This window comes from Haemorhous mexicanus, chromosome 31, assembly GCF_027477595.1.
Source record: "Haemorhous mexicanus isolate bHaeMex1 chromosome 31, bHaeMex1.pri, whole genome shotgun sequence".
In the NCBI taxonomy this organism is placed as follows: domain Eukaryota; kingdom Metazoa; phylum Chordata; class Aves; order Passeriformes; family Fringillidae; genus Haemorhous; species Haemorhous mexicanus.
The window spans coordinates 1,744,790-1,766,309 of NC_082371.1; the positions used below are offsets into that span (position 1 = coordinate 1,744,790).

Consider the following 21,520-nt stretch of genomic DNA (forward strand, 5'->3'; position numbering starts at 1 on the left):
CGGCCAACACCGTCCCGGGTCACACACAGCACAGCCACCACTGTCCCGGGTCACACACAGCACGGCCAGCACCGTCCCGGGTCACACACAGCACAGCCACCACTGTCCCGGGTCACACACAGCACGGCCACCACTGTCCCGGGTCACACACAGCACGGCCACCACTGTCCCGGGTCACACAGAGCACGGCCAGCACCGTCCCGGGTCACACACGTCATGGCCAGCACCGTCCCGGGTCACACAGAGCACAGCCACCACTGTCCCAGTGTCACACACACAGCACGGCCACCACCGTCCCGGGTCACACAGAGCACGGCCAGCACCGTCCCGGGCCTTTATTGCGCTGCCAGGCGCAGCCCCCGCCGCCGCAGGTCGTCCCTCGCCGCCCTGATGTGCTCCTGCAGCTCGGCCGCCGCCTCCTCGCAGTCGTTGAAGGTGGCCAGGCGGTAGCCCACGGTGGCCAGGGAGTAGCAGCCGAAGGCCACGAGCAGGTAGACGGGCAGCGGCAGCAGCGCCTGGCGGAGCGGGGCCGGCGGCTGCAGCCCCGGCGGGGCCAGAGCCAGCGCGGCCCAGGCCGAGCCCAGCAGGGCGAGTCCGCAGAGCCACTGGGCCAGCTTGGTCATGGCGGCCTGAGGGGAGAGGGGTGTGAGAGGGGAAAGAGGAGAGTGGGAGAGCCATGAGAGGAACAGGGGAGAAAAGTGGGGAGAGGGGATGGGGAGAAAAGTCAGGAGGAGGGAACCGGGAGAGACGGAGAGCCCCGCAACGGGCCCAGTCTCCCCCGGGGGCTCCTGACCGGAGCGCGGCCCCAATTCCCCCTGCGCCTCCGCCCGCCGCACCGAGCCCTCCCCAAAGACCCGAACCCAGACCCAGGCCCAGCCCCACCCCCACCTGGCTCGGTCCCGCTCCCGGTGCCGGTCCCGCTCCCCGCCCGGCGCGGCGATGACGTCACGGTACCGCCGCGCGCGAGGGCTGCCGGGAATTGTAGTTCGGCGGAGCGGCGTCACAGCGCGCCCCCTGCTGGCGGGGCGCGGCACCACCGGGAGCCCTCCGGGAGCCCCGGACCGGCCCCGCTCCCGGTGCCGCAGGAAGCGCCGGGCTTTGTCGGCCGCCGCCGGGGCCGCAGGAAGCATCTGGCTTCCTCCACGTCCGGCCGGAGGGGTGCCAGGGACCCGGCGTGGGAGCGAGTCCTGCCCGCCCTCCCACGGCTGAGGGAACCGCGCCGTTCCCACCCCCCCTTCCAGCCGGGCAGCCCCGGTGCCCCCGCGGTGTCGTGCGGAGGGCACAGACGAGTCTGTGATGCCCTGCCAAAGGCAACAGCCTGAGCTGTGCCAGCGGTCTGGTGGCAGCTGGGGCTGGATCCCCACAGCCCCCTGGCCACTCCAGAGTCTGCTCCAATCCTGGCTCCACTGGGATCTTCCTCCCTGGCAGGGCACACAAGATGCCAGCAGCACATCCTCCACCCTTGGCCACCCCTGGGCAACCCAGAACCTACCCCAGGCTCCAGGGCCACTTCCAGCCACATTGGCACACAGCAGGGCCAGGAACTGGGCGGGCAGCTGGCACAGGGGACAAGAAGCTACAAAGAAATGGCTTTATTGGGCAGGGGGGAGTCCTGGATCGGCCACAGGGAGGAGGCTGCCCCAGGAAGGGGCAGCAGGACATCAATTTCTCTTCCTGCCCTTGCCAACAGCCTTGGCAGGAGGAGCAACGGGCGCTGTGGACTGGTAGAGAGTGGAGGAGATCTTGTTGATGTAGTAGAGACCCACCATAGAGAAGATGAGGCTACGAGGGCAGAAGGGAAGAGGCTGCTCAGCTGCTGGGGGCAGGAACATGCCAGGCTCACCCCAACACCTTTCCCCCTGGGTCCTACTCCCCTGCCCTTCCTGAACCAATTTCCCCCTAGATCCCACTCCCCTGACCTTCCTAAACACCCTCCCTTGGATCCCACTCTCCTGCCCTTCCTAAACGAACAATTTCCACTGGATCCCACTCCCCTGCCCTTCCTAAACCAACATTTGCCCCTTGGATCCCACTCCCCTGCCCTTCCTAAAACAACACTTTTCCCTTGGATCCCACTGTGCTGCCCTTTCTCAACACCCTCCCTTGGATCCCACTCCCCTGCCCTTCCTGAACCATTTTCTCCTTGGATCCCACTCTCCTGCCCTTCCCACCAGCCCCCTGAAGCTCCCTGGCACTCCTGGCCCTACCCAACCTCCCACCCCCCTCCCAGTGTCCCTCATGTCCCCTTGGTGTTCCCTTGGTCACTCCTCCCCACCCAGGGCAGCTCTGGACCTACCAGGTGGTCACACAGACCCTGTGGATGAGGCCAGAGGCAAACAGGGCCAGCAGGAGGCAGGTGAGGACTGTGGAGAAGCAGGAGACACACGGTGCTGCAGGGCTGCCCCATGGGGATGGGGGGGGCAGCAGAATTTCCCCCAGACCCAGGAAAAGCTCCAGGGGAGCAGTCACAGCTCCAGGGCAGGGCTGGGACCATCCAGTGCCACTGCTGGAGCACCCTGAGCCCTTTGGTCACCTCTGTGTCCCCTCCTGGGCTCCCACATCACTTACTCTCAGGGAATATCTTGGCCTGGAAGCCCTTCCCAAAGATGAGGTTCTCCAGGTTGTTGAAGGCCTGGGTGTGGAGTTAAGGCACACAACAGGATCCTGCTGTCCTCATTTCCCATCCTCCCTCTGCAGGGAAGGGCCCGCTGCAAGGTGGGAGGGCACTTTGGGGGGCAGTGGGGGCCAAAGGGGTGCAATGGGGAGGGCACCAGGGCCAGTCTGGAGGTGCAATGTGGGGAGGGCATCAGGGCCACTTTGGGGGTGCAATGGGGGCCATAGGGGGTGTAATGGGGAGGGGCATCAGGCCCAGTTTAGGGGTGCAGTGGGAAGGGCACCAGGCCCAGTTTGGGGGTGCAGTGAGGGTCATAGGGGTGCAGTGAGGAGGGCACCATGGCCAGTTTGGGGGTGCAGTAGGGAAGGGCACCAGGGCCAGTTTAGGGGTGCAGTGTGGGGAGGGCACCATGGCCAGTTTGGGGGTGCAATGGGGAGGGCACCATGGCCAGTTTGGGGGTGCAGTGGGGAGGGCACCAGGGCCAGTCTGGAGGTGCAATGGGGGCCATAGGGGGTGTAATGGGGAGGGGCATCAGGCCCAGTTTAAGAGTGCAGTGGGGAGGGCACCAGGGCCAGTTTGGGGGTGCAGTGAGGGTCACAGGGGTGCAGTGGGGAGGGCACCAGGGTCAGTTTGGGGGTGCAATGGGGAGGGAACCAGGGCCAGTTTGGGGGTGCAGTGAGGGCCATAGGGGTGCAATGTGGGGAGGGCATCAGGCCCAGTTTGGGGGTGCAATAAGGGGAGGGCACCAGGCCCAGTTTGGGGGTGCAATAAGGGGATGGCATCAGGCCCAGTTTGGGGGTGCAATAAGGGGAGGGCACCAGGCCCAGTTTGGGGGTGCAATAAGGGGAGGGCATCAGGCCCAGTTTGGGGGTGCAGTGAGGGCCACAGGGGGTGCAGTAGGGAGGGCACCAAGGCCAGTTTGGGGGTGCAATGTGGGGAGGGCATCAGGGCCACTTTGGGGGTGCAGTGAGGCCTGTTGGGAGTGTAATGGGAATGGCGTCAGGCCCAGTTTGGGGGTGCAGTGGGGAGGGCACCAGAGCCAGTTTGGGGGTGCAATGGGGCATCAGGCCCAGTTTGGGGGCACAGTAGGGAGGTGTTATGGGGGCTGCTCCCCCCACCCCTGTGGTCCTGTTCCAAGCCCCCCGTCCCCTCCAGCCCCTCCGGTGGCCCCGGGATGCCGTGAGGGAGAAGACGAAGAGCGCCGAGCCCAGCAGCCCGCCCTGGATGGTGAGCCACTCGGTGGAGGCCAGCTGCCGGCTGTACATCTGCATCCCTGCGAACAGCAGCAGCGACAGCAGCGACGACAGCGCCAGCGACGTGCCCGTGCCTACGGCTGCGCCCCGGGGCCGGCTCAGCACCGGCACCGGCACCGGGGCCAGACCCGGGGCTGAGCTCAGGCCCGTGCTGTGCCCCCGTTCCCCCAGCGCAGCTGCCCCGCAGCTCTCGTTAACCCCGTTATCCCCGTGCCCCCGATACCCTCCTGCCCCATCACACCTCCATTCCCTATCCCCGGTACCCCCCGTTCCCGTTAACCCCGTTATCCCCGTGTCCCCAACACCCTCCTGCCCCGCCACATCTCCATTCCCACTCCCCATTGCTCCCTGCCCCGTTATCCCCGTGCCCCGGTACCGCCCGTTCCCCGCCATTTCCCGTTCCCCCCGCTATCCCCGGTACTCCTCCCGTCTCGGTCACCCCCGTTACGCCCCCATTACCCCTCGTGCCCTCAGCATTCCCAGCACCACGCCTGTCTCCGTGCCCCCCGGTACCCCCCGTTCCCCCCCCCCGTTACCCATGGTGCCCCCAGCCCGTCCCGGTGCCGCTCCCGGTGCCGCCGTTCCGCGCACGCGCACTCCGCCCGCGCGCAGCGGGGACACGGCAGCAGCGCCTTGCCGCGCCACTGCGCATGCGCGGGAGGCCCCGCCCCTCCCAGCGCGCGTCCCCCGGCGGCCGGGAGTGGCACTGCAAGTCCGCGCCGTCTCGGAGCGCCCTCTGGCGGCGGGGACGGGAACAGCGCGGGGACGAGACCCCCGCACCCAGCACTGGGACCGGCACCGGGACCCCCCTCGGGAGCACTCCCGGGAGCACCGCCGGTACCGGTGCCATGCTCATCCTGCCCGCAGCCCGCCCCCGGCGCCGCTCCCCGAGCGTCCCTCGTCGGTGGATGACCGCGGGTGCGGCGAGAGCGTCCCCGCGAGAGCATCCCCATTCCACACCGGTGCCACCCCTCCGGTGTCTCCACCGCCCTCCGGTGCCGGCGGGGCGGGCGCCGCCGAGCATGCGCGCCGCCGCCCCCCGCCCTCCCCCCGGCTCCGCCGCTCCCTGCAACACACCGGGGCGATCGCGGCCGCCGCTGCTGCCGCCGCCGCCGCAGGCACGGGCGCGGGTAGCGGAGCCATGGCTGAGGGCGAGGACCTGCAGACCTTCACCTCCATCATGGACGCGCTCGTCCGCATCAGCGTGAGCGGCCGCGGTGGCGGCGGGGGGGCGGACAGGGGTCCTCCGGGACCGGGTCGCCGTGGCAACGCGGCGGGGACTGGGGGGGAGGGCGATGCCCTTGAGGAGTGGGCGGGCAGAGGACCCGCACCCCGACTCACCGCAGCGACCCCCGGGCATCCCCCGTCATCGGGACCCCCCCCACACCGAGCCGTGGTCGAGCCGGGAGCACCGGGTGCCGAGAGGGCGGCCCCATCCCTGCCCCGATCTTGGTGCCCAGCCCGGTCCTGGCGCTGGTCCCAGCGGCGGAGCCGGTCCGGGCTCTGCTGTGGGTCCAGTTCCAGTTCCCATCCCAGCCCCCATCGCCATCCTGGCCCCCATCTCCTTCTCCATCCCAGTTCCAATCCCACACCCATCCCAGTCCCCATCCCCATCCCAGCCCTGGGCCCAATCCTGGCACTATTCCCAGTGCTGGTCCTCATCCCCATCCCAGCCCTGGGCCCATCCTGGTGCTGATCCCAGTGGTGGCCCCCCTCCCGATTCCACTGCCAGTCCTGATACTGGTCTGATCCCGGGCCCAGCCCCAATCCCATCCCCACACCAGGCCTGGGTCCCATCCGGGTTCTGATCCCAGTCCTGGTCCTGATTCTGACCATGCTGCTGCTCCCAGGCCTGATCCTGGCTCTGATGCTGGCCCTGTCCTCATCATCCCTCCCTCCCTGCTCCTGATACCAGTCCTAGCTCTGGTGCTGCTCCCAGGCCTGATCCTGACCCTGCTGTGATCCCAGCCTCAGCCCCCACCCCATCCCAGTGCTGATCCTGGTTCTTACCATGCTGCTGCTCCCAGGCCTGATCCTGGCTCTGATGCTGGTCCTGGTGCTAGTGCTGGCCCCAGCTCCCATCCCCAGTCCAGCCCAGTCCTTCATCCTGCTGCTGGCTCTGACATTCCTCAGACTGCTCCCAGGCCTGATCCTGGCCATGATGCTGGTCCCAGCCCTCCCCCCTGTCCCAGTGCTGCTCCTGACACTGGCCCTGCTCCTGGCTGTGGTTCCAGTACAGACCCTGATCTTGGCCCTGCTGCCAATCCCAGCTCCATTCCTCATCTCCGTGGCAGCCTGATCCTCATCCTGCTGCTGCTCCTCGTGTTTGTCCTCATCCAGTCCCTGGTGCTGGTCCCAGGCCCCATCATTGCCCTCAAGATGGTCCCAGTCCTTGTCTCCATCCCAGCCCAGGTCCCAGTACTGGTCCTGGTCCTGCTCCTGATGCTGATCCTGGCCCTGGTGTTAATTTCAGGCCCTGGTGCTGATCCCAGCTGTGATGCTGGTGCTGAACCCGGCCCTGATGCTAATCCTGGCCCAAGTGCTGGTCCTGGCCCTGGCCCTAATGCTGGTCCCAGGCCCTGATCCCAGCCTTAGTGATGGTGCCAGCTCTGATTCTGATCCTGTATCTGGTGCTGGCCCTGGCCCTGATCCTGTATCTGGTGCTAATCTCAGCCCTGGTGCTGGTCCTGGTCCTGATCCTGGTCCTGGTGCTGATCTCAGCCCTGATGTTGATCCTGGCCCTAGTGCTGGTCCTGACCCTGGTGTTGATCTCAGCCCTGATGCTGATCCTGCTCCTGGCCCTGCTCCTGGCCCTGGTGCTGCTCCTGGCCCTGGTGCTGGTCTCTGCCCTGATATTGATCCTGGTTCTGGTGCTGATCCTGGCCGTGGGGCTTGTCCTGACCCTGGTGCTGGTTCTGGCCCTGATGCTTGTCCTGACCCTGGTGCTGATCTCAGCCCTGATGCTGGTCCTGACCCTGGTGCTGATCTCAGCCCTGATATTGATCGTGGTCCTTGCCCTGCTCCTGGCCCTGATGCTGATTTCAGCCCTGATGTTTATCCTGGCCCTGGCCCTGGTGCTGGTCCCAGCCCTGATCCTGGTCCTGATCCTGGCCCTCGTGCTGCTCCTGGCCCTGGTGCTGATCTCAGCCCTGATGTTGATCCTGGCCCTGGCCCTTGTCCTGGCCCTGGTGCTGGTCCCATCTGGTCCCAGCCCCCAGCTGTGTCCCCGGTGGGTGACGCTCCCACTCTCTCCGCAGACCAGCATGAAGAACATGGAGCGGGAGCTGGTGTGCCCGGTGTGCAAGGAGATGTACAAGCAGCCTCTGGCCCTGCCCTGTACCCACAACGTGTGCCACGTGTGTGCCAGCGAGGTGCTGCTGCAGCACGGCCACCTGTACTGTGACCCCACCTCCGAGCCCACCTCGCCCGCGGCCACCCCGTCCACCCGCAGCCCCCGCCTGGGCCGCAGGGCTGTCCCCAAACCCGACCGGCTGGACCGCCTCCTCAAGTCAGGTGGGGCAGGAGGGGCTGGCAGGAGGGGCAACAAGGGGACTGGGGTGGCTGGAGACAGTGGGGGTGGCTGAGAGGATGGGGACAGAGATGGCTGGAGGAATTTGGGACAGCCAGAGGGGATGGGGACAGCTGGAGGGGACAGAGATGGCTGGAGAGGACAGGGGTGGCTAGAGGGGTTTGGGACAGCTGGAGGGGATGGGGGCAGGGATGGCTGGAGGAGTTTGGGACAGCCAGAGGGGATGGGGACAGCTGGAGGGGACAGAGATGGCTGTAGGAGAGGGGGATGGCTGGAGGGGACAAGGATGACTGGAGAGACAAGGATGGCTGGAGAGGATGAGAACAGAGTTGGCTGGAGGAAACAGGGATGGATGGAGGGGAGGTGAATGGCTGGAGGAGATGGCAAAGGGAATAAGAACAGAGGGAGTGAGGATGGCTGGAAAGGACGGGAACAGGAGTTTTTGTAGGGGTTGAGAGCAGGGACAAGAGGAAGGGATGGAGGTGAGGTTGGGGCTTTTTGCCCTGCTGACCCCCATCCCCGCCTTCCTTCCACAGGCTTTGGCACCTACCCGGGGCGCAAGCGGGGTGCTGTGCACCCCCAGACTGTCACCTTCCCGTGCCCCGCCTGCCAGCGGGACGTGGACCTGGGCGAGCGGGGTCTGGGCAGCCTCTTCCGCAACCTGACCCTGGAGCGGGTGGTGGAGCGCTACCGGCAGACCATCAACATCAGCGCGGCCATCATGTGCCAGTTCTGCAAGCCCCCGCAGCTGGAGGCCACCAAGGGCTGCACAGAGTGCAAGTCCAGCTTCTGCAATGAGTGCTTCAAGCTCTACCACCCCTGGGGCACGCAGAAAGCCCAGCATGAGCCCACGCCCCCCACCCTCACCTTCCGCCCCAAGGTGGGTCCTCCTGCCCTGATTAGGGCTGAGAGGGTTGGGATTGTTCAGCCTGGAGAGGAGAAGCTTTGGGGTTACCAAATTGTGGCCTTCTGGTGTCTGAAGGGAACTTTTGAAAGGATGAGGCAAAACTGTTTACAAGAGCCTGGAATGACAGGAGAAAGGGCAATGGGTTCAGATTGAAAGAGAGTAAGTTTAGGTTAGATATTAGGAAAAAATTCTTGTAGTAGGGGTGGTGTGATCCTGGAACAAATTGCCCATGGAAGTTGTGAATGCCACACCCCTGGAAGTGTTCAAGGCCAAGATGGGGCTCTGGGCAATGGGGTCTGGTGAGAATGTCCCTGCTCATGTCAGGCGGGTTAGAACAAGATGATCTTCAAGGTCCCCTTCCAACCCCAACCATTCTGTGATCCCGAGATCTGGGGTGCAGGGGGGGGACTCTCGGGGGTGGAGGGGGGTGCAGAGCCCCGCTGAGCCCCACTGTGCCCATGCAGGGGCTGATGTGCCCGGAGCACAAGGAGGAGGTGACTCACTACTGCAAGACCTGCCAGCGGCTGGTGTGCCAGCTCTGCCGCGTGCGCCGCACCCACACCAGCCACAAGATCACCCCGGTGCTCAGCGCCTACCAGGCCCTCAGGGTAAGGGCTCCTGGGGCCAGGCTGGGGCTCTGTGGGAAATTGGGGGCACCACAGAGCCCCAGTGCAGATGGGGGGTGTGGGGCAGGGGCTGCTGGCACCACATCTCATCACCTTCCTGCAGGAGAAGCTGACGAAGAGCCTCGCCTACATCCTGAGCAGCCAGGACACGGTGCAGACCCAGATTGCTGAGCTGGAGGAGACAGTGAAGCACACAGAGGTAAGGGCAGAAGGTGCCCATCTGTCCCTGAGTTGTCCCTGGGCAAGGGTGGCACAGCCCACCCAGTCCTCTCCGATCCCAGGAGGTGCCACACGCTGACCCTGCCATGCCTGTGCCTGGCAGGTAAACGGCTCACAGGCCAAGGAAGAGGTGTCCCAGCTGATCCAGGGGCTCTGTGCCATGCTGGAGGAGAAGCGGGCCACGCTGCTGCAGGCCATCGAGGAGTGCCAGCAGGAGCGGCTGGCCAGCCTGCACGGCCAGATCCGAGAGCACCAGGCCATGCTGGAGAACTCGGGCATGGTGGGCTATGCCCAGGAGGTGCTGAAGGAGACTGACCACCCCTGCTTTGTCCAGGCTGCCAAGCAGCTGCACAACAGGTACTGGGCTGTGGGCGCAGGGCTGTCAGGGGCGTTGGGACCCTCTGATGCCCGAGGTGGCACCCTGACATCCCCGCTCTCCTGTGCTGCAGGATCCTCAGGGCCACTGATTCGCTGCAGAGCTTCCGTCCTGCAGCCAATGCCTCCTTCAGCCACTTCCAGCTGGATGTCAGCAGGGAGCTGAAGCTGCTCACCGACCTGGCCTTCATCCGAGGTAAAGGCACCGGGACCCGGGCACCGGCTGTGCCCCGTGCCGAGGCACAGCCCCTGCAGGCAAAGCGGGTCCCTGCCCGCCTTGGAGCTGCAGCTCGGCCACGGCTGCCCAGGGCTGCTCGCGGATCTGCCGGTGCCCCCTCCCCGTCAGGGACAGCCCCCGCCCCAACAGCCCCCAGAGATACCCCTGCCCTGCCCTGTGCCAGGGCGTCTGGGCCAGGGGCAGGCAGGCAGGGCCATGGTGCCAGGTGAGGGCAGCAGCAGTGCCGCAGGGTGAGTACGGAGCTGCCCCGCTGCCGGGCAGGCGCTTCCCGCAGGGCAGGAGCCGCGTGGCCCTGCCAGACCCGCTGGCGACACATTTCAGACCTGCTTCTACCTCTCTTTGTTTATAGGCTGCGGCCGCTGCCGAGGCGTCACCGAAGTAACTGAGGCAAGTCACACCCCTGCCCCAGAGCCGCCCCGCTCTCTCTTCCCAACCCTCCATCCCTCCATCCTGCTCCCATCCCTGGCCCTGCTCCGCTGCCATCCTCCATCCCCATCCTGCCCGCCGGCACTGGCAGCTGGTAGCTCTGCCTCCTCCATCTGCCACCGCTCCTCCTGCCCTCCCACCCCCTCTCGCCACATTTCCATCCCCATCCTCACCCCGTTTCCATCCCCCTCTCGCCCCATTTCTGTCCCACTCCTTGCTTCATTTCCATCCCCTTCCTTGCCCCATTTCTGCCCTCTCTCACCCCATTTCCATCCCCCTCTCGCCCCATTTCTATCCCACTCCTTGCTCCATTTCCATCCCCTTCCTTGCCCCATTTCTGCCCTCTCTCACCCCATTTCCATCCCCTCTTGAGCTCTTTCCATTTTCTTCCCCACCCCATTTCTGTCCCCTTCTGCCGTTTCCATCCCTTTCTCGCTCCATTTCTGTTCAACTCTCAGCCCACTTCTGTCCACATCCTGACCTCACTTCTGTCCCATTCATCACCCAATTTTCTGCCCCCTCCTCATCCCATTTCCATTCTCCCTTGCCCCGTTTAAACCCCATCCTTGCCCTTTTTCCACTTCTCATTGTGTTTCCATTCCCCCACTTTCCATTTCCACCCCAGTCTCACCCCATTTCTACCCGTCTCACTCCATTTCCATCCCATTTCTCACTCCATTTTCACCCTCTCCTTGCCCCATTTCCACCCCTCTCCTTGTTCCATTTTCTTCCCCCTCTTGTCCCATTCCCATTCCCTTTCTTGCCTCATATTTGTCCCCCTTCACCCCATTTATGTCCACGTTCCTCCTCGTTCCTCCTCGTTCCTCCTCCATTTGTGTTCTTGTCTGCACCCCATTTCTTTCCTCTTCCTCACTCTATTTCCACCCCTTTCCTCATCCCATTTCTTTCTCACCTTGCCCCATTCCCATCTGCCTCCTCACCCCAATTCTGTCCTGCTCACCCCATTTCTTTCCCTTTCTGCATCCCGTGCCCACCTTGTCCTTGCCCCATTTTTGCCCCATGTCCATTCTCCTTCTCTCTGTATTTCCATCCTACTCTCACCCCAGTTCTGTCCTCTACCTCTCCCATTTCCATCCCTCTCCTTGCCCCATTTCTACTTTCCTCATCATCCTGTTTCCTTTCTCTTCCTTGCCCCATTCCCATCCATTCCTTACCCTTCTCCCCCCTGACACCCTTCATTTCCCCTCCCCACCCTGCCTCTGTTCCTGACAGTACCTCAGTACCTTCTACCACCCTCCATTCCCATCTCCTCCTCCTCCTCCTCCTCTCCTGCTGCCTTCACTCTCTCTCTCTCTCTCTCTCTCTCTCTCTCTCTCTCTCTCCTCCCTCCTGACTTGCACTCGGCCTGTCTGGTCCCTGGAGCCCCACAGCAGCAGCTCCTCTGTCTCCCTGACTCTCGCTCTCCTCCGGTGCCGACACACGGTCCTCCGCAGTCAGATCCCTCTAGACTCTGCTGGTCGTGCGTCCGTCCGTCCGTCCGGAATCCCGGAATGCCCCCTCCCTGCGTCCGGCCGCCTCCCTGCCCGCGGGGTGGGGGATGCTGCCTGATGCCCGCTGCTGCCTCTCCCCGCAGCGCCCGAGGCCCCCGTCATCGACACGCAGCGCACCTACACCTACGACCAGATCTTCCTGTGCTGGCGGCTGCCGCAGCACTCGCCGCCCGCCTGGCACTACACCGTGGAGTTCCGCAAGACCGACGCCAAGGCCAAGGGGCTGAAGCTGTGGCAGCGGCGGGAGGAGGTCAGGGGCACCTGCGCCCTCGTCGAGTACCTGGACACGGACAGCGTCTACGTGCTCAGGGTGAAGGGCTACAACAAGGCGGGTTTTGGGGACTACAGCGAGGACATCTACCTGCACACGCCGCCCGCCCCAGGTGAGGGGACGGGATCACGTCGGGGTCACCAATTGTCACCAAAGGGGTATCGCCTCCCACCCCAGGTGAGAGGGGATGGGATCACGTCAGGGTCACCAATTGTCACCAAAGGGGTATCGCCAGCCACCCCAGATGAGAGGGGATGGGGGTCACCTCGGGGTCACCAACTGTCACTAAAGGGGTATCACCGCCCGCCCCAGGTGAGAGGGGACAGGATCACCTCGGGGTCACCTTGTCACTGCAGGGGTATCGAGGACAGACAAAGGTGATATAGAGACTCCATCATCAGAAGGCGTGAGAAAAGGTACTTTATTATTAGAAATCTACTGTTCTTATAGGAACAATGGTAGACCTAAGACCTGATTGGCCTTTCGGAATCTTCTCTCACCTTTTGGTCAAGAAGGGACAGCTCCTTCTTGTAAACATCTTTGACAAACAGAGATTGCCTCCCAGGTGTAGAGATTGCGATATTAATTGTTTTAATTCTTTCTCTGAGCTGTCTCACAACTTCTCACAGCTTCCCAGGAAAATCCTGGGAGAACTATGTCTCTCTCTGTTCAGAGGATATGTGACTACCACAGATGGGTGCTTGGATCAGCGCGGGGCACCCCGCTGTGCTGTGCTGCTCACCTTTCTCCTCTTTGACTGTTCCCTACAGTCCTCAACTTCTTCCTGGACAACCGCTGGGGCTTCAACCGGGACCGGCTGGCCATCAGCAAGGACCAGCGCGCGGTGCGCAGCGTGCCCGGCATCCCCATGCTCTTCGCCGCTGAGCGCCTGATGACCAGCTGCCACCTCTCCATCGACCTGGTCATCGGCGACGTGGCCATCACCCAGGGCAAGAGCTACTGGGCCTGCTGCGTGGACCCCAGCTCCTACCTGGTCAAGGTGGGCGTGGGGCTGGAGAGCAAGCTGCAGGAGTGGTTCCAGGTGCCGCAGGATGTGGTGAGCCCCAGGTGAGCTTGGGGGATGCAAGGTTTGTTCCTACCTCCCCAGCAGGCTGTCAGGGGGCTCCCGGAGGGGACATCTCTCCACTGGGACCAGAACAAAATCCTTCAGCATTGCTGGAGAGTCCCATGGGTGGCCAGTCCAGCCGGGGGGGGGCCCTCCTGAGTGGGTGCCTGTCCCTGGAGGTGTGGGGGGATCTCCAGCCTGTCCCGTGGAAGGACTCACCTGTTCCCCCTCCACAGGTATGACCCTGACAGTGGCCACGACAGTGGGGCAGAGGACACTACGGTGGAGGCACCTCCTCCCTACGCCTTCCTCACCATCGGCATGGGCAAGATCCTGCTGTCACATGGCTCAGCCCTCACGTCCCGTGACCCCAACGGCTGCACCGTGCCCCTGCCCCCACGCATTGGCATCTGCCTGGACTACGAGCAGGGCAAGGTGAGCTTCTACGACGCCGTGTCCTTCCGCGAGCTCTGGGAGTGCGGCGTGGACTGCTCGGGGCCCGTCTGCCCCGCCTTCTGCTTCATCGGAGGGGGGGCCCTGCACCTGCAGGAGCTGGTGGCCAACAAGCAGGAGAGGAAAGTGACCATCGGGAACTTCGCCAAGCTGGACTGAGCCAGGCCCGCCGTCCCCACATGCCCCCCGGGCACCCTGCGAGCGCCAGGGGGACACAAGTGGCCAGGGAGCAGAGCAGAGCAGGGGTGGCCCCGGCCCTGCCACCACTGGGGACAGGACAGGTGTTTGTTTTGTGGGATGGGGGGGATGGGGACAGCTTCGTCGTCTCCTCCTCACCCTGTCTGCCTGCCCCTAGCTCCAGCTCAGCCCCAGGCTGCTCTGGGCTGGGGCTGTGGGCAGGGCTGGCAGAGGGTCAGCCCTAGAGATGGGTCAGGGAGGGGGACGGGGCTGCACAGGGAGGGGGGTGGAAGGTGACAGTGGGGTGACAGTGCAGGGGAGAGGCTAGGTGCTGGTTGGGGTGGGGGAGGCAGCTGGGGTGGGGGAGAGGGCTGGGGGGGGGAGGCTGGGCTGGAACAAGGTGTGAAGATGTTTTGTAAAATGGCTCATTTTCAACGTGGATCATCTGGCTGCAGCCAGGCACAGCCCCTGCACGCAGCCAGCGTGGGGTCCCTCCCGTGGGCTGCTGGGCACCTCAGTGCCTGCCGCCTGCTCTGCCCTGTCCTTGGGGAGCAATGTGCCTGGCCAGCCCTGCATGTGGCCTCAGGGCCACACTTGGCTCCCGCTACACCGCTCAGTGCCCAACCCATGGCCGGGGTGGGCTGGGCCTGCAGGGTCTGGATCTGACCCACCAGGGAGCCCCAGCGCCGTGGGGGCTGTGCCAGCAGTCCCACACCGGGATCTGTCCAAGCTGCTGTCATTTCTCCTGGGTTCTGTTACAACAAACGCTGTATTTTCATGGTTTCCTACAATAAACTGCAATGCCAGACTCGTCCGGAGCCTCCCTGGCACAGGGGGCCATGGGACTGAGCTGTGCATGGGGCCACACTGTGCATGGGGTCAGGGTGCCAAGGGACGTGGCACCTGGGTTGGCTGGGGGGTCACAGAGCTGTGGGGCCACAGGGCTGTGGGGTCACGGGGCTGTGGGGTAGCAGGGCTGCGGGGTCTCAGGGCTGTGGGATCTCAGGGCTGGCCACGGGGCCATGAGAGCAGGCTGTCCAGAAGCACGTGTCCAGAGGCGTGCACGGGACCAGGGGCCATGGGGCCAGGCTGTCCTTTGGGCCGTGGCCAGCAGGTGCCAACCCTGCCCAGCCCGGGCAGTGCTGACGTGTCAGGTCCTACCCATGCACTGCCTGGCCACGTGGTCACTGCCACTCCGTCACAGGGGGCTCCTGGAGGGGACATCTCTCCACTGGGCTTATGATAAACTCCCTCAGCACTGCTGGGGAGTCCCATGGGCAGCCAGTCTAGCCAGGGGGGCTGCTGAGTGCTGAGGCAGCTTCTCAGAGTGGGCATTGGAGCTGGACCCCCCCACCTGGGTACTCTGCATTGCAGGTGGAGGGGCCACAGGCGGGGCAGGGCCCTCCTGGGTGGGTGCCTGTCCCTGGAGGTCCCAGCCCCTAAGCTGGAAGCAGAGGGGGCCACAGGGCCGAGCTCTCTGTGAACAGGCAACTCTTTGTAGGGCCCAGCCCTTCAAATCAGGCCCCTGTTCTGATCCCTGGGGCCCTGCCCAGGGTTGGGGGGGCTGGGAGGGGAAACAGCAGTGCCAGGCACACCCCATCCCTTTTGGGGCTCTGTCCTAAGCACATGCCCAGCTGGCAGAACAGACCTTGGGGTGGGGGGTGCTACACTGTAACAGACCCCCATTCAGTGCACCCCCCCCAGCAGTCTCAGGGAGCCCCCTGTGCTCCAGAGACAGCCCCTTGCCTGCACCCCATCCAGCTCTGATGGCTCCCAGCACGTGCCAGGGCTCCTGGGCAGCTGGCACAGCTGTGGGCCCCACCCAGAGCCCACATTCTGTGGCCGAGGGCTCCATCAGCTGCCTGCTGCTGGGCTGCTCCTGGGGCTGTTCCAGCCAAGCCCTGGCTCCACGCCTGCGACCACATGGGCTTTCTTTGGGGAAGGGTTGGTTTCCTTGTTTTTCTGCCTTTTCAGTGGGTGCCAAAACACTCCCAGTGCCCAGGAACAGGCCCAGCTCAAACTGGGGCTGCCAGGGGGCCACCAGGGATTGCTGCTGACAAGGTTTGTGCCCTGGTGCTGCCACACAGCCTCTTCTTCCAGCACCCCCAGAGCCTTTTTGGGGCTCACTGAGTGTTTGGAAGAGCCTGAGCCCGCAGGGGAGGGGAGCAGGACATGCTGCAGGCAGCCAGTGACACACGCGCAGCTGAACACCCCTGGCACCGTCACATTCCGCCTGTGCAGCCACGGGGAAAGCAGACATGTCAAACCAACACGTTAAACCATGAGCAGAAACCAAGAGCCAGGAGGGGTGAGAGGGACGGGGTCTGGCAGGACATGTCACATCCAGAGGCGTGCAGGGACCAGGGACATGGTGACACCCCCAGCACCAAGCCCAGGATTGCCTGGAATGGGAAACAGGAGCCACCACCCAAGCCGAGGCCACCTAGGTGGGTGACAGCCACGTTAGGGGAGTCACTGTCCCAGAGAAGCCCCCCTGGCACACCACGGCGCAGCCCTGGGGACACATGGCTGCCCCCATCCTTTTATTTGAACAGTGATAAATACACCCCAGCCGAGAGGCTGCCACCCCGCCGAGGAGCTGCCACCCGGCCGAGCCGAGGCCGGCACCAACACCCCGCAAACAGAGATATTTATATCAAATAACACCACAAAAAGAGCCACTGAATCGCAGGGGGAGCACGAGCCCCGTCCTCCACCCCCTGCACGGAGCAGGGTTGCAAAGCCAAGCGAGTGCGGGGACCGTGGGCTGTGCGGGACCCTCCCTCCCCGCCGCCGATCTCCGTTCATCCAGTTCTGTCATGTGCACGAATCCGGCTGCTCCAGAACCATCCGGCTCCCGCTGCCCACGGCGAGGGGCCGAGCAGCACCGGGGGATGTGCCCGGGGCCGGTGCTGCTCTCCCGGGAGTGGGGGCTGCGGCCGCCCCCTCCCCTCGGCAGCCGCCCTCCTTCCAGCGCGCCCTTCAGAGGTTGTCGGAGCCGGCGGCGGGGTTGGTGTAGGTGAAGGTGCCGGACCTCGTGGTGCTGCCGCCGGCCACCTTCGGGGGAGGAAAAGTGAGGGGGTGTCAGGACTTGGCTGAGCCCCCACCCCAGGGCAGCAGAGTAAGACCTGCACCCTCTCCATGCCCACCGTGGGCGACTAAAAATCGCATCCTCCCGCCGTGGTGGGCTGCTGCCCCTCACCATGGGCACTGCGGGCACCCTGGGCCCCGACGGACACCCCGGGCCGCCCCTCCCCGTGCGCAGGAGGAGCCGCGGTGGCCCCGGCCGTGTTCCCGCACGATAAGCCGGCCTGGCGAGTGTGAAGGTAAATATTTACCCAGGCCCCTGGTATTTGCTCAGGGTGAGCTGCTCTCAGGGAGCCGGAGCAGCTGGACACGGCCCCCGCCCACAGCCCCGCGTGGGGGGAGCACAGGGCGGCCCCCCGTGCCCAGCATCGCCTTGGAGAGCCCTTTGCGCCTCCGGGCAGCTCCCGGCGCCACAGCAGCAGCTCCGGCTCCAGTTTGGGAGCTGCCGGTGCGGGATGAAGGATGCTGACTACAGGAATCACCTCCTCAGCCCCCCCCATCAGCTCCGCAGTGCCCCAGCGCTGCTCCCCACCCGCGGCAGAGGATGCGGGAGACCTGAGGGTGCGGCTGGAACACAGCAGAGCAGAAGGGGCAGGGTGGGCAAGCAGCGAGCTCCCGGACGCCGCTGGGGCGGGGCACGGGGAGAGGCTGCCCAAGGTCGCGGGGAGCCGGGCCGGGTCTGCCCGCGCCGGCCGCTGCTCCAGCCAGGCGTGAATGTTACGCTCACCTCCCGGCGAGGATGGCGTGGGACGAGCTCCCTGCACACCCGTCCCAGCCCCGCCATCTCTGTCCCTGCCCCGCCATCTCTGTGAGCCGTGAACCCAGGGATGCACCCCTGCTCTCTGCCCTCCTGGGAGCCCAGGTGTGGGGCTCTGGCTCTCACCTGGCTGTAGGGGTTGGGTTTGCTGTTGGGGGACACGTAGCGCCCGTGGCTCTGGTACTGCAGGTACTCAGCCATGGGGTGGTAGGAGTCCTTCTGGCTGAGCAGGTCCAGCTTCCCTCGGCTTTTCCGGCGGCAGGTGCAGGTGGACTTTGGGAGAGAGAGGGGTCAGAGCTTGGCCAGAGTGGGAACAGGGACAGGGCACCAAGCAGCAGAGTGCAGGTGAGGACTGGGGTGGGGATGGAGCCTCACCATCAGGAGGAGACAGGTGAACATGGTGAACAGCAGCAGGACACTGACCAGGACCAACAGAGCAACGGCCCAGTCTGGGATCATGGGTGCTGGAGCTGGGGATATTACTGCTGCAGAGCCTGAAAGGAGCAAAGCTGTGTCTGCACCACAGGCAGAACTGGGACAGAGCCCTGAGAGATCCCTGGGACGGGACACCAGGGTCTGAGCCCTCCTGCATGGGATCCTGCCTGACAGAGGCACTGAGAACGTGCACTGGCCCAATCCACTGCAAGCCCCAAGCCCATCACAGAACCAAGCAAGCCCCTGCCTCAACCAGGACAGGACAATGTTTCTGGACCCCCACCAAGCTTCCCCCAGGCTCCATCCCCCTCCCTCCCCAGACTCTCACTCTGGATGCTGTCCAGCTGCAGGCCCATGATGAAGCCATTCTGGTCCAGGCTCTTCCTCAGGCGCTGCTCAGCAGCATCAGTAGTGATGGCACCCCTTCCGTTCCCAAACACGAGGGTGGACTGGACCTTCACTGAGCCTTGGCTGCACGGGAGGAGGCATCAGCACCCAGACTGCCCCCTGAGGGGCTACAGACCAGGGGGCTACACTGCAATACACCAGCCCTGCTGGCACTGCTGCTGCTCACCTGTACTGCAGCTCACTGCACCCGAGGTAGGTCTGCGTGCCCATGCAGCCCGTGCAGCCAAAGACGTGTTGGAACTGGAAGGAAGCATTGAGGCCATGACCACCTCCCCACAGACACAGACACCCCCCTTTCCTGTCTCCATGCAGAACTGGCAGAATGGATGCTCTGGGTGCTTCCATGGAAAGCCCCGAGGTGAGGGGGGTCCTTCCCAGCACAGCCTCTGCCCCACGGTGAGGGGGTCCTTCCCAGCACAGCCTCTTCCCCAAGGTGAGGGGGGTCCTTCCCAGCACAGCCAGGGCCTCTGCTGGTGGGGCTGGGACTCACCATGGTCAGGACAGTGCGGGTCAGGCTCCTGTACTCCTGCGATGCTGGGTCACGCAGGCTCTCGTTGAAGCTCCTGTTGATGATGCGGAAGGACAGCGGGACACGGACGAGCAGCTGGGCAGCAGGCAGCTGGGCTGAGGTTTTGCTGGGGTTGGGACCACCCTGGGTGGGAGCTGTGCTGCCCTCAGATGTTATCTGGGTGGGAAAGACCTGAGCACTGGTGCTCCCGTTGCCTTTGATGCTGCCATGCATGGTGGTGGGAGCGGCAGAGCTGCCGTTGGTGCCAAAGTGGGGGGCCCAGCTGCTGCTGTTTGAGGTGGCATTGGCATGGGGGATGGCTGGGCCGCTGGGGACAGGCACCACAGTGCTGTTGGATGTGGCATTGCTTGTGGAGTGGTTGCCAAACTGGAAGCTCGTGGTGTTTGTGCCAGGGAATGCAGTGCCATAGGGGAAGACAGAGGTTGGGGGCCGGCTGGGCGGTGTGCTTTTAGGGAATATATTTGGCAACCAGGTGGTGGCAGTGCTTTCCGTGGTCATCTCCACGGTGGTCGTTTCGGTGGTTTCCATCTCCATGGTTGTCTCGGTGGTCATGATGGCACAGGTACCTGGAAGAAACCCCTGGAGTCAATGGTGCAGCCTAGTTAGGGAAGGTTTCACCCAAAACCAGCTCATCAGCTGAACACTGTGGGAAGCACCACAACCCCCAACAGTCAACAGACAGTTGCTGTTGCCCAGGAGGCTAAGAAGACCTTCAGCAACACCCCACGACTGGGCACTTGTGGCACCACCATGGGTCCAGGTGGGCACTGGCACCTGCGCCATGCCCAGCCCTGCAGCCCCTGGGGTGTCCCTGACATGCTGGGGACTCAGGCATGCCACCCAATAAAGCCCCCCTTGCTGTGGGTGACAAGCTGGGGTGTCCCCGTGCCCTCCAGACCTGACTGGCCTGGCTGGGGGCCAGTACAGGCAGCTCCCGGGCAGGTTCCCAGCGGCTGCTGCAGGAGCCGGCGGCACTGGAGGAGAGCCCGGGGTCCGGGCGCTCACCGGGACACACCTGCATTCCAGCCCGCGAGCCCCGGGCACAGCCTGCTGCGGCTGGTCCCGGCACAGCCCAGCCCTTGGCCGAGCCCTTCGGACACGGCAGTGGGGCCGTGCCCTGAGCCCCCAGGTAGCGACACCCCTGGGCACCACCAGCCCCGGGGCGCTGCACCCCAGAGCCAGAGTGGGGACAATGTCCCTGCTGCCAGGATGCCACTGGGTCCGGTATCCCCCAGTCCCCACTTTGAAAGGGATCCCGCTCTGCTCCCCCTGCCCGGGTCCCAGCCCCTCACCTGTGCCCAGCCCCTCACCTGTGCCCAGCACCAGCAGCAGCAGAAAGACAGGGAACGCCATGGGGATTGTCCGGGGGGTCCCGGCACCTCTTGGGGCTCGGCAACGGCTGCTCTCCCGTTAGCTGGTGGCACACGCCTCAATCCAGGGATCCGGAACTGGCAGCTCGACAGCGGCCTGAGCTTTATAGAGCACCTGGAGCAGGTGGGGAGGCCCCGCCCCGCCGCTGGCTCCAGGCAGGGGGGTCGTTCTGCCCCGCTTGGCACAGGGGTGCTACCGCGCCGATGGGGTCCCCGCAGCATCAGCCCCCCAGGCTGGGTCTCTCGCACTTCCCTGGCTCGGGGAGACATCGCTGGCAGCGTCCCCGTGCCGCGGGCGGACCCAGCCGCGGGTGGACACAGGACGGGACAGCAGCCGGGCATCCTGGGCCAGGGGCGGGAGCAGCATCTGCCTGGCTGCCTGGGCTGAGCCACGGGCGCCAGGACCTGGTGGGGGGCACGGGGGGGACACGGAGTCCCCCAGCCCCTCGTGCAGGGGGGGCCTCATCCTCTGGCTCAGCCCAGGGTTAATCATTACCGGCTGGTCATCGCCTCGCCCTACACTCAAATAAACACCGGTGACCCCCCCGAAACGCTTACGCAGGTACAGCCCAGGGCCCCACCACATCCCAGTACCTCCCAGTAAGCTCCCTCCAGGTGCCAGGGCCCCCCTAGCAGGCACAAAACCCCATCCCCAGTCAGGACACGGGTGATGCCAGGTGCCAGTGCCCCACCCCAGAGGTAACGGGCAACGCCCGTGCCTGGGTGCAGGTGACATGTGCTCCTGGCACGGATGGGCATCAAAAGCTACTGGTCCCACTCTGCCCCTGCCCTGCAGAAATTCCTGATCCCTGGGAGAGCCTCAACCTCTCAGCAGGGTGCTGATTCTTGCGAGGGTCCCAGTTCCTGGGGAGGTCGTGGTTGGGGTCCCCACACTTGGCTCCTGGCCAGCCTCGTGTGAGGCCAAAGTGCCACCCCAACCACGCCAAAGGATTCTGAGGTGCTGAGAAGGGGAGCAGATTGGGGGGACCCTCCATGCTGCAGTGATTGAGGGCAAGGGATGGGTTTCAGTGCAGGTGGAGTGGGACCCAGCAGAGCTCTGCTCCCCCCGCTCCCCCCACAGTGGCCACAGCCTTGGCAAGCCAGGCCACGTGCAGGCAGGATGCAGGCAGCACCTCTGGGCAAACATTTCCTTCCCAAAAGACCTCACCACGGGAATGGCTCTCCCCGTGCAGTGGTGCTGACCCCTGCTGCCCTCTGCTCCAGCCCTAATCCCTCACCCCATTCAGCTCTGGGGACTTTCCCCTGAGC

The 21,520-nt window shown here is 64.6% G+C and overlaps 4 protein-coding genes across 5 annotated transcripts; 1 reads left to right on the forward strand and 3 right to left on the reverse strand.

The window, feature by feature from the left end:
• Positions 1 to 294: 294 nt before the first annotated feature.
• On the reverse strand, positions 295 to 1,004 carry DPM3 (dolichyl-phosphate mannosyltransferase subunit 3, regulatory). Of its 2 annotated transcripts, none has more exons than XM_059871176.1 (2): positions 889 to 1,004; positions 295 to 629 (listed from the first exon to the last, which is right to left on the reverse strand). In XM_059871176.1, exon 2 carries the CDS (start codon positions 621 to 623, stop codon positions 336 to 338), a length of 288 nt encoding a protein of 95 aa, XP_059727159.1. In that variant the 5' UTR covers positions 624 to 629; positions 889 to 1,004; the 3' UTR covers positions 295 to 335. The 2 variants fall into 2 exon arrangements, with proteins under 2 accessions (XP_059727159.1, XP_059727160.1); XM_059871177.1 differs by having other exon boundaries at positions 883 to 956.
• A 573-nt stretch (positions 1,005 to 1,577) lies between these two features.
• KRTCAP2 (keratinocyte associated protein 2) lies at positions 1,578 to 4,544 on the reverse strand. Its single transcript, XM_059871179.1, has 5 exons — positions 4,404 to 4,544; positions 3,793 to 3,947; positions 2,569 to 2,632; positions 2,297 to 2,363; positions 1,578 to 1,782 (listed from the first exon to the last, which is right to left on the reverse strand). The coding sequence occupies exons 1-5, from the start codon at positions 4,405 to 4,407 to the stop codon at positions 1,662 to 1,664; spliced, it is 411 nt and encodes a 136-aa protein (XP_059727162.1). The 5' UTR covers positions 4,408 to 4,544; the 3' UTR covers positions 1,578 to 1,661.
• Positions 4,545 to 4,671: 127 nt separating this feature from the next.
• TRIM46 (tripartite motif containing 46) lies at positions 4,672 to 13,938 on the forward strand. The gene is made up of 10 exons (XM_059871178.1): positions 4,672 to 5,071; positions 7,125 to 7,380; positions 7,933 to 8,276; positions 8,768 to 8,911; positions 9,033 to 9,128; positions 9,252 to 9,505; positions 9,598 to 9,719; positions 11,782 to 12,081; positions 12,740 to 13,037; positions 13,272 to 13,938. The coding sequence occupies exons 1-10, from the start codon at positions 5,009 to 5,011 to the stop codon at positions 13,645 to 13,647; spliced, it is 2,253 nt and encodes a 750-aa protein (XP_059727161.1). The 5' UTR covers positions 4,672 to 5,008; the 3' UTR covers positions 13,648 to 13,938.
• A 2,234-nt stretch (positions 13,939 to 16,172) lies between these two features.
• Positions 16,173 to 20,349, reverse strand: MUC1 (mucin 1, cell surface associated). Its single transcript, XM_059871221.1, has 7 exons — positions 20,192 to 20,349; positions 18,843 to 19,447; positions 18,519 to 18,592; positions 18,273 to 18,415; positions 17,885 to 18,003; positions 17,636 to 17,782; positions 16,173 to 16,722 (listed from the first exon to the last, which is right to left on the reverse strand). The coding sequence occupies exons 1-7, from the start codon at positions 20,232 to 20,234 to the stop codon at positions 16,648 to 16,650; spliced, it is 1,206 nt and encodes a 401-aa protein (XP_059727204.1). The 5' UTR covers positions 20,235 to 20,349; the 3' UTR covers positions 16,173 to 16,647.
• Between the last annotated feature and the right edge of the window lie 1,171 nt (positions 20,350 to 21,520).

Bases quoted from the DNA above. Each gene is read 5' to 3' on its own strand.
- DPM3 (XM_059871176.1), bottom strand. From the start codon at position 623: ATGACCAAGCTGGCCCAGTGGCTCTGCGGACTCGCCCTGCTGGGCTCG.
- KRTCAP2 (XM_059871179.1), bottom strand. The intron at 2,633-3,792 runs GCATCCCGGGGC...CTCCACACCCAG, and splicing joins TCTTCGTCTTCTCCCTCACG to GCCTTCAACAACCTGGAGAA. The intron at 1,783-2,296 runs GTAGGTCCAGAG...CTGCCCTCGTAG, and splicing joins AGGGTCTGTGTGACCACCTG to CCTCATCTTCTCTATGGTGG.
- TRIM46 (XM_059871178.1), top strand. From the start codon at position 5,009: ATGGCTGAGGGCGAGGACCTGCAGACCTTCACCTCCATCATGGACGCG. The intron at 8,277-8,767 runs GTGGGTCCTCCT...GTGCCCATGCAG, and splicing joins CCCTCACCTTCCGCCCCAAG to GGGCTGATGTGCCCGGAGCA. The intron at 9,129-9,251 runs GTAAGGGCAGAA...TGTGCCTGGCAG, and splicing joins AGACAGTGAAGCACACAGAG to GTAAACGGCTCACAGGCCAA.
- MUC1 (XM_059871221.1), bottom strand. From the start codon at position 20,234: ATGGCGTTCCCTGTCTTTCTGCTGCTGCTGGTGCTGGGCACAG. The intron at 18,593-18,842 runs GTGAGTCCCAGC...GCTTCCTTCCAG, and splicing joins CCCGCACTGTCCTGACCATG to TTCCAACACGTCTTTGGCTG. The intron at 18,416-18,518 runs GTGAGCAGCAGC...CCTCCCGTGCAG, and splicing joins TGCAGTGAGCTGCAGTACAG to CCAAGGCTCAGTGAAGGTCC.